This window comes from Silurus meridionalis, chromosome 5, assembly GCF_014805685.1.
Source record: "Silurus meridionalis isolate SWU-2019-XX chromosome 5, ASM1480568v1, whole genome shotgun sequence".
Lineage (NCBI taxonomy): Eukaryota > Metazoa > Chordata > Actinopteri > Siluriformes > Siluridae > Silurus > Silurus meridionalis.
The window spans coordinates 11,068,045-11,081,521 of record NC_060888.1 but is presented as its reverse complement, the minus strand read 5'-3'; the positions used below and the strand labels follow the sequence as shown (position 1 = coordinate 11,081,521).

At 41.5% G+C, this 13,477-nt stretch overlaps 1 protein-coding gene across 1 annotated transcript; it reads right to left on the bottom strand.

The window, feature by feature from the left end:
* Positions 1-9,537: 9,537 nt before the first annotated feature.
* On the bottom strand, positions 9,538-10,754 carry LOC124386162. Its single transcript, XM_046849820.1, is given in 2 exon segments — positions 9,538-10,187; positions 10,190-10,754. Coding segments are annotated over 2 exon segments (942 nt in total). The 3' UTR covers positions 9,538-9,810.
* Positions 10,755-13,477: the final 2,723 nt, after the last annotated feature.

Here is a 13,477-nt window from a genome sequence, read left to right as displayed (position 1 = left end):
GACTGGGTCCAATCCGTGCCAGGAGCACCACGCTGTGAACAGGCGCCATCTCGCAGCATACAACCTCCTCTTGGAGAAAGCTCTGGATTAGAGAATGGTCTCTACCACCTCGTTGGAGAGACCGGACCCTCGAAGTTGTGCCTCTTTAGCGGCCCCACAGCTTCCACAGCTCTATTGCGCCCCCTGATTGAGAGAGGTGATCCCTCCTCAGAGGAATTTCCCATGAAGGCTGTTCAAAGAGGGCCACCAGGTGGAGGATATAGGGAGAACCACAGGGGACAGTGCAAAGTCTCCCAAGACATGAACAGGTCTACTTGGGTTTCGCCAAATTTCTCCCTAATCTGCTTCACCACCTGAGGGTGAAGGCACCACTCCGCTGGCTTGGACTCCTGTCTCGACAGGGTGTCTGCTGCCTTGTTCAAACAGCCTGGTTTATAAGCTGCTTCGAGGGGGAGGAGCTTCCCCTGGGCCCACAGGAGGATCTGGCCTCCTGTACAGGCTAGTGTGAGCACAGACCCCTCCTGGTGGTTGATATATGAGACCACCAAGGTGTTGTCTGAGTGGATGAACACATGATGGCCTCTGAGGTCTGAGAGAAAGTGCTTCAAAGCCAGAAGCACGGCCAGCATTTCTAGGCAATTGATGTGCCACCATAGATGGGGTCTCTCCCATAGACCTTGTGCAAATTGGCCACTCATGACCGCTCCCCATCCTGTGAGGGAAGCATCTGTCGTTAGCATTGTGCGACGACCGGGAACTCCCAACATTGGGCCACCACTGAAGGGGTCTCATGTACAGGAGGCCAAGTAGAATGACATTGGATGCTGCTGCCATGAGCCCGAGCAGTGTCTTGAACTGACCAGACCAAGCCTCGGATCTGATCTGAGACACAACCTGCTTGAAGGTCAGCATCTTCAACCGAAACCTCATCAAAGAGCGGTTCAGCTGACATAGATCTAGGACAGGATGCAACCAACCATCCTTTTTGACAACTATGAAGAACCGGCTATAGAACCCAGACTCTCTGTCTGAAGGAGGGACCACCTTGGTGGCCTCCTTCTTCAGGAAAGTGTCTTCTTCTTGTTCCAGGAGCAGAGCCTGCTTGTTTCTTACCAGAGTGATAGAGAGCCCGTTGAACCGGGGCAGGTGAGACCCGAACTAAATCGCATAGCCTCGCTCTACAGTGCGCAAGACCCACTGGGACACGTCTGGAAAAGCCATCCAAGCTGCCAGGTTCTCTTGGAGCTGGCCGTGCCCTGAAACACATTTTGTGGCAGGGTTAAAGAACCAGGTCCCTGAAGGGACCAAAGAGAAACGGGCACCAAAAGAAGCAGTGCTACATGCCGTCTGGTCATCCCTCCACAGGTTGGGTTAGGACCTTTTGGCTGGAGACTTCTTCCTGGAGATGACAGTCCTCAGATCTGTCATCTCATGGGGCTTTGACTCAGGGCGCCACACAGGATCCTGCACAGGGCAAAAGCGCATTGCCGAGCACCTCTATTAGAGCGGCTTGGGCGATTCCACTGGAACGCCGCAGATTGTCTCTTGGTCTCCAGGAACCCGTTGACTACAAAATCAATGGCGTTGTTAAACAAGCCCAAAGAAGAGAGTGGTGCATCCAGCAGCACAACCTTGTCAGTGTCAGATATTTCGGACAGGGTAAGCCACAGATGTCTCTCGGTGGCGATTAGAGTGGCCATAGACCGGCCAATGGTCTTAGCAGTCTCTTTTGTGGCCCGTATTCCCAGATTCTCCGTATGGCAGATCTCAGAAAACTGGCAGCCCAAAGTGTCTCCCATATCCAGCTCCTGCAGCAGGTGGGCTTGGTAGGCTTGTAGCACCGACATGGTGTGCAGACATCCAGTGGTCTGACCTGCTGAGGCGTAAGCCTTACCCACCAGCGGCACCTTTGACTATTATATTGTTTACATGCATTTTTTTTGCACCTTCGACTATGTTATATTATTCTACACCGTTTACATGTTGTCTTTTGCACCTCTTGACTGCTGCTGTATTTTTGCACTACATTGTGTTTCTTATATTCACTCCCGGGTATAGTTTTTACAGTTCACAGTACTGTATAACCAAAGTATACAGTAGGTTTACTGGTAGGCGCTATCTTGGTTTTGTGTCTTGTCCTGTAACGACTGTCTGTACTGTTTTTTTTTTTGCACTGTTTGCACTAGATTGCACTCAATGCACTTTATTTAGCTTGTGTTGTGTTGTAGCTTTATGTTGTTGTTTAGTGTTGCACCAGGGTTCCGGAGGAACGTTGTCTCATTTTTACTGTGTACTGTGTACCACTGTGTATAGTAGAAATGACAATAAAAGCCTCTTGACTCTTGACTTGATAGTGAACCAGCGTCTCTTCAACCCGTGGCATGACATCATAGCCATGATCCTTGAGCCCCAGGATGTTGGAATAAACCAATGAGAGCTGGATTAAAGCATACCCAACGAAAGAAGATTTTGAGACTGTTCCTAAGGCTTTAGTGCAAACACACCCATGCCTTAAAGAAACCGAGTCACCCTCTGGCTGGAACGGTTGGAAGAATAGCCTTAAGTTCAAAATGGGTAATTATAGAACCAAAATGCGGCAGCTGGGTCGACTTGATGTTACTGTCAATGGTGGCAAGCGAGGAAGTGACACTACAAATGGCGATCCTCCAAACACACAGATCAAGGAATCAAAGAAAGGGGAAATAAGTTGCCTGCCTGATTTTTCAGAGGGGATGAATGACCAGAACATGGAAGTAGCTCGTGAGGTTCTGGTCAATAAAGTGATGAAGACAAAGCCAAAGGAATCCCTGTTAAAGAAAGAGATAGATGTGATGTTTGCTTTTCGCAGAAAGGAGATTGTCAAAGAGAAGCCTGCCATCAGCCAGCTGGTGTATCGTTGGCCAGCTCTTTTTACAGAAAATCAGGTTTGTGTTAAGTGTCTACATATCATGTAGTGTTGAGTGTGTCAGATTAAAACAGTGTGAACATTGACTGATGCATTGTTTGCCATGTTTTAGGTTTCTTATGAATTTGGCAGAGTGGTAGGGAAAAATCTCAGAGAAAACTTCTTGGATGCACTTGACCATTTGTCTCCAAGCCTCATGGACCTCTGCAAAAAGAAGAAAGGCCTTACTGGTCAGCTTTTGGCTGAACTTTTATGCCAGACAAAGTTAATTAACATATCTACATAAGTCCTGTTTTCCTATGAAGCTTTTCCTTTTTATGAAGATTTTTTTTACCTCTGCATTCTCTATTCTCATAATTGTATCTCCTATTTCCAGTTTATTTTTTCCTAATCTCTTCTTTTCATTTCATGTAAATTACAGTCAGTATCCTTATAAAGTGTTTTATTCAATGTCAGTGTTTTATTCAACTGAGCCAACAGACGTCAGATGGTTTTGTCTTCGGGGACTTCCGGTCATCTTGGGCGATGATCCTTCTGCTTTCTTCAAGACCTGCTTTGTAAGCAAATTAATTTTTTTATAAATGTTGCAGATACATGTTCTTTGTTTTTATTTTATTTTCAAACCATTAATCAGGACTATGTGCTACAGATTTATTCAGTATTTCAGACTTGGACTTTGTTTATTTTTAACCATAAAATTGTCTGTATGTTTAATCAGTGGCATGAAATTAACTGACAACACTTGGCTGAAAAAATATGGGTTCAGTTAACATTAAATATTTTGCTGTAATTGTACAGTGAAAAGGAAGCTGAACAAGCCAGGCCTCATATCTTGTATGAAGAGAGTGTCTTTTACTATATGTCAGTGTACAGTGTCATATATCATATAAGCACAGACAGGTTTCCAAAACTCATGCTTTTTAAATTTTTCTTTGCAACAGCATTATGGGTTAGTCAAAGAAACTTAGAAATGAGCATCAGAAAATAAAAAGGGCATAATCCTCAGTCTCCACACACGCAGTAATACCGGAAGTATGCAGTGCTGGTCTTTTCCCAAAATACAGCTATGCTCCTAATAGAAGCGCAACATATTTCACCCGTTACACCGTGTGTAACATGTCTTTCGTTAAAGCCTGTGTAAAGTACATTAGTGTAGACACCTGTGGCTAATAGAAAGGTGCAGCTTATTTATGTTAAAAATGGGTGCGGCTTAAATAAGGGTGCGCTTTATAGTCCGGAAATTACGGTACTTACTTATTACTTTTATAACTACATTACTGTAACCCAGGTAAGCTAGGCCACCAGTAAAGGGACTAAAATATTAGAAAAATTAAAGAGAGGGAAGATATAACCTGGGGGGAACGTAATTTTAATTAAAAGTTAATTTGGAAAAATATAGGAATTCAATTATAGTCATGGTGAAAATAAATTTTTATGGGCCAATGGTAAAAACAAGCCAGATTAAGTCCCACATACTTCTGGGGCAAAAGAAAAATTGCCTGTGCAGAGAGTGAGAGGGCTGAACAGCTCCACAGCAGTTTTGAAGCACTCCGGGTAAAATTATTAATTTTGTGAGAAAAGCAGTTAGACAGATAAATTAGATTTTTGATCTGATGTCATTTTATAAACAAGCTATCGCCAGAGTAAGAGGTGGACAAGTTGGGGATTCAAGAAATAGAGACCAGAGAAGGCTTATGGAGCATTAGAGTACCACAGATGAGCTTTTGAGTCTGGAGATATACCAGTTTCTTCTCTTGGCTGGGTTTTTTTTTTGCTTAAGATCTTCTGTGACAAGTCTGTGACTGATTTATGCTGAACTCACATAAGATGATTTGTATAAGGTGAGACTCCCACGGACTCTTTTAGTTTGATGAATTTTACTTTTGATCTATCAAACCAGTAGGAAAATCCTTTATTTTGTTTTGAACAGATAGGACTCAGATTCATAGAGATTTGCTCATTGTATGCTTTTTTTTTTTAAAGAGGACGTGAATTTTGACCATTAACTAATGTAAAAGAATCAACAGTTCTTTGAATTAGGTTGTTTCATTAATGTACTTTGATTACCCATCTGCTAACAGATTCGTTTTAATGAGAAATTCTATAAATGTTTACATTTTGAGAACAGTTTTGTTTGATTGAGAGTTGGCATATTAGCAAAGTAATACATTGAGATAACAAAGCTGGTAAATTAAACTTTTTTTTATAGAAGGCAGTACTGCAGTTATGGCAAAACTAAGATATTTATTAAGAAACATTTATTTAAAGAAACATAAGCAGGTAATCTGTAAAACAGATTCTGTAAAACGTATGGACATCTGAACAACTGGTGTCCATGTGTACCATCGCCAGACTCTCCTGAAATTCAGAAATAATCCCAACAGCATAATAAAGGATGATCAATGGGAGAAGCTACAAAACCTCATCTTACTTCGAGGACCACGCCTTCAGACCTTGGTGCCGGACAGAGAAGTGGTCATCAAAAGTGGTGCAGCTTGGAACGTGAGCAGAGCTAGTGCCAGGCTTCACCTAGTGCTAGTGCTAAGGGGCACTCTGTATACTCTACAGGACCATATGTGAACTGCAGAACACACTTCCTGACGGATTGTTTATTGTCACCAGAGATTTCAATCATGCAAATTTCAGGACTGTGCTCCCTAAATTTCATCATAACGTGGCAACCAGAAGGGAAAAACACACTGGATGTTGTTTATACAAACATCCTGAGCGCATACCGGGCAAAGCCCCACTTCTACCTTGGCTACTCAGACCACACCTCTTTTTTGCTAATCCCATCATACAGACCACACAACAGACGTTCAAGACTATTTTTAAAAGCAGGTGACAATCTGGCCAGCAGGAGCCATATCTGCTATACAGGACTGCTTTCAATGTACTGACTGGGAGATGCTTAGGGAGACTGCAACCAACGGCAACTTTACCAACTTGGAGGAGTACACATTGTCAGTGACCAGCTACATCCGCAAGTGCATTGATGATGTCACCATCTCCAAGAACATTATCTTACACCCCAACCAGAAACTGTGGATATCTGAAAAGGTGCGTGGATTTCTGAAGACCCAAGACTCAAGGCACATAAAGACCCTGCTGCCTGTAACACTAGATCCACTGCAGTTTGCATACTGCCCAATCCACTCCACCAACAACAGCATCTCCACCACACTCCACCTGGCCTTTGCTCACCTGTCTCTCTGTTGTCTCATCTTTCCTCTCTCTCCTTTTTGCATTAAATGGTGCACTTTGTGTTGTTAGTTTAGAGTTATGTGTAGTTCTGTGTTCCTTTTTTAAATTTATGTTGTTTGCTGTAGCACCTTGGTCCTGGGGAAACATTGCTTCATTTTACTGTGTACTGAACTGTATATGGTTGAAATAAGAAAGACTACTTGAACTTGAACATGATGCACATAGTAATTTTGCGACTGTATGGAGCATGCACATCATCTACATTTGTGCCTTATGGCAACAAATCAAGTATAGTTATTTAATTTGATCAGGTTTCTTTCTGATCAATTTCATTCATGTTAAGAAATAGCAATTTGAAACAATAATAGTTATTTTATATTGTGAAATAAATGTTATATTTGTTATATAAATGTTACATATAATGTTCAATTAAATTATGATTTATTTTGTTTGCTTAATTTATATTAGAAGCAAGAATAACTTTTCGAGCATATCTCTCCAAACATCCTTATAATTTTTTATCTGTTCATGGTCTGAAAGGAGACTTTTGTTTCGCTCTCTTACCCTTTTGGTCATTGGAGACTTCAACCTCCCATTTAGCAAGCTCCTTTCCTCGTGCTTCCTTCTTCTGCATTCCTCCTCTCTGACCTCTTCAACCACACCTTTCTGCAGACATCCATTTACTATTTATCAACATGTTCTGCTTAGTTAGTTAGTTAGTTAGTTAGTTAGTTAATTAGATAGATAGATAGATAGATAGATAGATAGATAGATAGATAGATAGATAGATAGATAGATAGATAGATAGATAGATAGATAGATAGATAGATAGATAGATAGATAGATAGACTCTATTCTCACTTTTCTTATCCTTGGACCTTCTTTGTCCTTTATCCTCTAAGCTTAGGAATAAATCATACACTGCTAATTGGATGTCGGAAGTGTTATGCATAATTGAGAGGAGCAGAGAGAAAGTGGAAGAGGTCCCACAACATCTTTATTTTAATGTTTAACCACACTGGATCCTCCTGCTCCATCCTCCCTGACTGTTAAAAATTTCGACCACCTTCTATAATGCAAAGATTATTAAAATCTGCCAAACCCTCACCTCTTTACCCAACTGCACTGGCTTGTGCAACCCTAATAGTTTTTTTTTTTTTTAAAGACTTAATTACATCTCAAAATTTCTGTTTAAAAATGAAAAATTGTATGAAAGGGATCTAGTACACAAGATAATGGTTTTAACATGGATATAAGTGACATTATTTGAAAGGGAATTCTAAAGGGATCTAGTACCAAAGTTCATATTTTTGACATGGATATAAGTGATATTATTCAAAGGGAAATTAAAAAAATGTAATTACTGATCCCATATTTTTGCCTAATTAATATTTACAGTTTTATCCTCACTGCAATCTACTGATAGTGTGAATGTTACATGGTGCTTCTATTCCTAGTTAATTTTGCTACAGTAAATATTGTTCCACATACTGATTACACTTGGTCAATAACAAAAGCTGAAAAGTAAATAAGAATTAACCAGTCCTACATATTTATTCACTAGATAATTTTAAGTAAATTAACATTTATATTTGTGGCAAGTGCTTTGAAGGCTCTATCAATAAGCACATTTAATGCTGGTTTCTTAGGCACACACTAAGTATACCCTTTGTCAAAAACTTTGTTGGGATCTTTCTCTCTTTTTATATAATAAAGAAGTACTCATTTAGGTTTTAAAGGCTGCCTCAAAATTATCCTAAATCCAATTTAGAATAATCCAACTCAAAACAAATTAATAGTTAAAAATTAAACAGTTAGTCACCACAAGACTTGGCAAGAATTATAACAGATCAAGTTATTAAGAATATAGGAAAAAACTTAATCGTGCCAGGCAGTGGCGGGTGGTCAGGGCAAACAAAGCCTTCGCTGCTGGCCTAAACACTATCAGAAGCATTGACCTACATTTACACCATAAATTCTAATATTTGTTCCATGAAATTGTATTATTTATTCCCAACAGTTTATTATTTTCATGTAATTCTATTAATGTATCTCTTCTATTAAGGCTTAATTGACCTAGAATTATCTGTTCTTTACTTTCCTGACATGGGTGCATTTACGACATTGTGCTAACATCCGTTATACGTTAATTACTGGTCCCAGCACGTTAATGTATACCTGTTCTAATGCTGTATGTCCTTTTAAGGCCTGATGTCAGAATGTATACAAAAATTATCTGCTCTTCACTTTCCTAATAAAAGTGCATTTTTGTTTTGTGTTTTCATTTTTTTCTATCAGAACATAATGTCGTAGTAACATTAGTTACACTTTGACTACTGATCTATGTATGTAATGTACCGCTGCAGTTATGCCCTCATTCCTATTCGTGTTTAGTATCCAAATGACCACAAAATTATCTGTAACTTACTTTTCAAACAATGGTACATTTTATTGGATCACGAAAGTCACCATACCGTCTTAATACACTTCAGATAAAACTTTAAAGTTTTATAGTCCAAACCATGCCCACAAACACATGAAACAAAGGGAAGTTTTTCCCACTTCAAAATTTCAACCCATAGTATTGGCCATTTCCCCAAAGATGGGTGAAGTTCGAGACCCTTAAAATGTCACAAACACCACCAATCGTTGGTCAGACGTATGAAACAGCTTGGAAACGACTCCCTCTTCTTTCAAGATCTTCCAGCAAGCTTCACTTCCAAGAACAACCACTGCTTTGATCTTCAGGAGAACCTGGAAGAACATCTGACCCCACCCTAACTGGCTCTTCAAAGATTTCTTTGTCGCATCTGGACTCTTGTGCAACAAGCCAATGTAAGTAACCGTTTCCTTTACCAACGAATTTAGATGCGCATTTTAAGTCTTATTGAATCTTAAGGTGAATTTAAATTCCTGTGACGATTTCCCAGTTAGGGTGTGCTTAATTTTGAAGCTTAAGCATTTCCATCCCTCCTCTTTCCCTTTCTCTCTTTCTTCTTTTTCCTTTCTTTTCCTCCTTTCCTAATTTTAACTTTCGTTTATTTTATTTTAATTTTTAGTTTCTTTATTTCTTTTGTTTGTTTGTGTAGCTAGTTTTATGTGTGTTTGTCTCATTTATTAAACGCCATTATTCTGTCCCAGATGCGAGTTTCATCTACGCAAAACCGACAGATAGCTAACAGGAGTCAGAAAAGGTCAGACGCAGGAGTAAAGTTGAGTGTTTTTACTGTTTTGTTCTTTCCTTTTCTTTCTCTTTTTTGTAAAACTGAAACATACAAAATTACAATGTCTTGTAACAAAATGTTCACAAATAACCATTATAGTCAAACTATTTTCCAACAGTCACTTATAAACCACAAATATATACATGCATTAAGAAAAAGGTAACAACTTACAGGCAAAGCCTTTCCAAAGCACAAAACGTAAAGGAAACAGAAAGCCAACTGCATGGAAAGAATCTTGAACACTGCAATTATTTCCTAGTTAACCTCTAACCCAAGAGTCACATGACCTAAACCAACCACTAAGAAAACAGCTCACATTCATTAACGTTCTTTGTTGTTAAACCAAACTGCCACAAGATGGTGCTAATAAAGGTAACAAATAAATGCGTGCCATGACACTCCCCGCCTGGTATTGTTTAGATACCACTATATAATTAACTAAGATAAAGGAAATGTTCACAAAAGACCTCACACTTATCAGTCCTCTGTTGGCATGAGAAGAACAGTCTCTGATATAGGCCTGAGTAATGTCTTGATTGTCCCATTCCTTGCAACTCTTAGTTCAACTGTTCTCACTTTTCCATCACTGCTGGCGAAAGTCTTGGTTACAAGGGCCATAGGCCACTCATTGCGCTTGGCTTGAGCATCCTTAAGAAGGACCACATCACCCTCTTTTAGATTTCGTTGTTCCTTTTGCCATTTGCTTCGGCTTTGAAGCGTTGCGAGGTATTCGCGCCTCCATCTACTCCAGAAAGTGTTGGCAAGATGTTGCACCCGTCTCCATTGCTGCCTGTGGAGATCGGTTTCTTTGAAGTCACCTGGAGGTGAGAGGACTGCATGACCCTTTTGAGTTGAGCTGGCGTCAACAAGAAAGGTGAATCTGGGTCTGAAGAAATAGGAACAAGAGGTCTTGAATTGACAATTCCTGTAACCTCTGCCATTAGAGTAGACAACACTTCATGTGTAAGGCAAGAAGGACTGATCTGCTGGAGCATGGAATCCAGTATGCGCCTAGAGACTCCTATCATCCGCTCCCAGGCTCCTCCCATGTGGGATGCATGAGGTGGATTGAAGACCCATGAACAACCTTCTCCACCCAAGTACCTCTTCACACTAGGCTGTTCAGAATTGGTTAGCACAATTTCCAGCTCCTTACAGGCTCCTACAAAATTGGTCCCACAGTCCGAACGAATTTGTTTAGCAGGCCCTCGCAGAGCAAAAAACCTTCTCAAGGCATTTATAAAGGTGGATGAATCCATGCAATCAATCAGCTCGATGTGTATGGCACGTGTACTCATACAAGTAAAAAGAACAGCCCATCTTTTGCTGGCATACGTGAAAGGAGGTTCAGTGCTCAGGCGATCAATGGGTAAGTCTGCCATCTTCTGCTCAGTTACCTTCCCTCGAAGCTTGTTGCACATGACACACTTGTGTAGAATGCTGTTGATAAGCCTTTTGACACCGACAATCCAATACCCTACGTTGCGGATAGCGGATTCAGTGAACACACGACCCTGATGCTTGTCTCGTTAATGGTAATGCTCCACCAGTAGTTTTGCAGCATGACTGCGTCCTGGAATGATCAAAGGAAACTTCTCTTTGAGATCCAGAGTTGCATGCTTTAACCGACCTCCTATTCTGAGAAGGCCTTTATTATCTATGTAAGGGTTCAGTTTCCTCAGAGCACTGAACCTGGAAATGTCATTTCCATTGGTAATGCAAGTAAGCTCTTCTTGGTAAGCTTTCCTCTGCACGCCCTTGATTATGACTTCCTCTGCTTGCAACAACTCTTCCACTGTACGAGGTTTAGCACAATAGTGCCACGATCTGCAGGTTCTCTCTCCATCATCAGACAACTTGTAAGTCTGGGCAACATGTATGAGAGAACCTATAGCTCTGACTAATGACCTCCAAGAAGAGAATCGTTCGAATCGCTGACATTCGAGATGAGAATCATCAGTAGATAAGGTAGTAATGAGAGGACGAACCTCGACATCCAACTCTGGCCCAATGAGGTCGAATTCCTCCTCCAGTGGCAGATTCTGATGCACTTGCAACAGGAAGGTGGGTCCTGTAAGCCAAGTAGTTGTGCTCAACAGTGCCGCCGAAACAGAGCGGGTGGCATGGTCTGCAGGGTTATGCTTCGTTGATACATAATGCCATTGTGTTGGGCTTGACACTTTGCGGATACGCTGAACCCTGTTGGCTACATATACGTAGAAGCGTCTTGTCTGGTTATAGATATATCCCAGGACAACTCTGCTGTCTGTGTAAAACTCCACGGCATCTAAAGAGAAGTCCAACTCATTTATAATTGTCTCTGCTAACTCTGCAGCTAGAACTGCAGCTCCTAATTCCAGTCTGGGAATTGTATGAGCAACTTGTGGAGCCAACTTTGCCTTCCCTAGAACGAATCCAGTGTGACACGCTCCTCCTTCATTAATTACACGAAGATATGCCACTGCTGCAATCGCTCTGACAGAAGCATCTGAGAAAATGTGAAGTAACTTTCTCAGAGCTATAGAGAGGGTAGTATGGACATACGGTCTGGGAATCTCCAGCTGTTTGAGATCTTGTAAGGATTTCCTCCATGCATTCCATCGTTCTTCCTTATCTTCAGGGAGAGAAGAGTCCCAGTCAAGAGCCTCACCTGAGAGTTCTCGCAATATGAATTTTCCTTCAATGATGATAGGGGCAACGAACCCAAGCGGGTCGAAGAGACTGTTGACAGTAGCAAGTATCCCTCTGCGAGTAAAGGGCTTCTGGATGTCTGTTACACGAAAGGTGAATATGTCTCTCTTCACATCCCAGCTAAGTCCAAGACTACGTTGGATGGGAGTGGGGTCAACTTCCAATTTGAGATCCTTGAGTCCCCTTGCATGATCTTCGATTGGGAATGCGTTCATTACCTCCTTGCTTTTAGAAGCGAACTTGTGCAGTCTCAAATTCGAAGTGGCCAGCATCTCCTTTGTTCTTGTCAACAGGTCGATTGCTTCCGCAGCTGTGGGTGTTGACAGAAGTCCATCGTCGACATAGAATTCTCTTTCTACAAAGTGTTTGGCGTCTGAACCATACTCCTTCTCGTCATAAGCTGCTGCTCGTCGAAGACCATAAATGGCTACGGCAGGAGATGGACTATTTCCGAACACGTGCACCCTCATACAATATTCAATGATGTCGTTGCTGGTGTCATTGTCCTGGAACCAAAGAAAACGAAGGAAGTCTCTATCTTCCTCTTTCACAACGAAGCTGTGAAACATCTGCTCAATGTCTGCAGTTACAGCTACCAGCTCCCTTCTGAAGCGCAGTAAGACTCCTAAGAGGCTATTATTTAAGTCTGGACCAGAGAGAAGAACATTGTTCAAGGAGATGCCCTGTTCTTGCGCACTGGAGTCGAAGACAACTCTGATCTGGCCAGGCTTCTGTGGGTGGTATACACCAAAGATAGGTAAATACCAACATTCCTGGCCTTCTTGAAGAGGAGGAGCTACCTCGGCATGGTCACGGTCGAAGATGTTCTGCATGAAGGTAACAAAATGAGACTTCATCTCAGGTATTTTTTCCAGTGTGCGCAGAAGAGAGGATAGGCGTGTTAATACCTGGTCTCTATTATTAGGGAGTCGCTGACGAGGTGTTCTAAATGGGAGTGGTGCAACCCAGCTATTGCTCTCATCCATGAACATCTCTCTATCCATGATGTCCAGAAAGTGCCTGTCTTCAATGGACAATCCGACTTTGTTATCATCCTTTGAACTCTCAAAGATGGTATCTCCTATTACGTAGTCATCAAAGATGAAAGTGTCACATGCCAAATATACTTCAGGCAGAGGCTTGATGTCAATTTTCTCCTTGATGCTGAGTTTGTTAGGACATGGAGGAAGTAGAGAAGGACGTCCGTTATCAAGTACATGAGTGTGGTAAGTACTAAGTACTGCAGGCCTGTAAACAGATCCTAAGCAGACGTCTCCTACTATGACCCAGCCCAGGTCTAGTCTGTGCGCAAAGGGTGCGTTATTAGGTCCATTACGTTGCTCCCGTACTTTATGAACCTGAAGAATGTCACGACCCAAAAGAAGAAGAATTTGGGCTTCTGGATCCAATGGAGGAATGCAATGCTGGCTTTAGATGAGTGTGCCAGCATGCT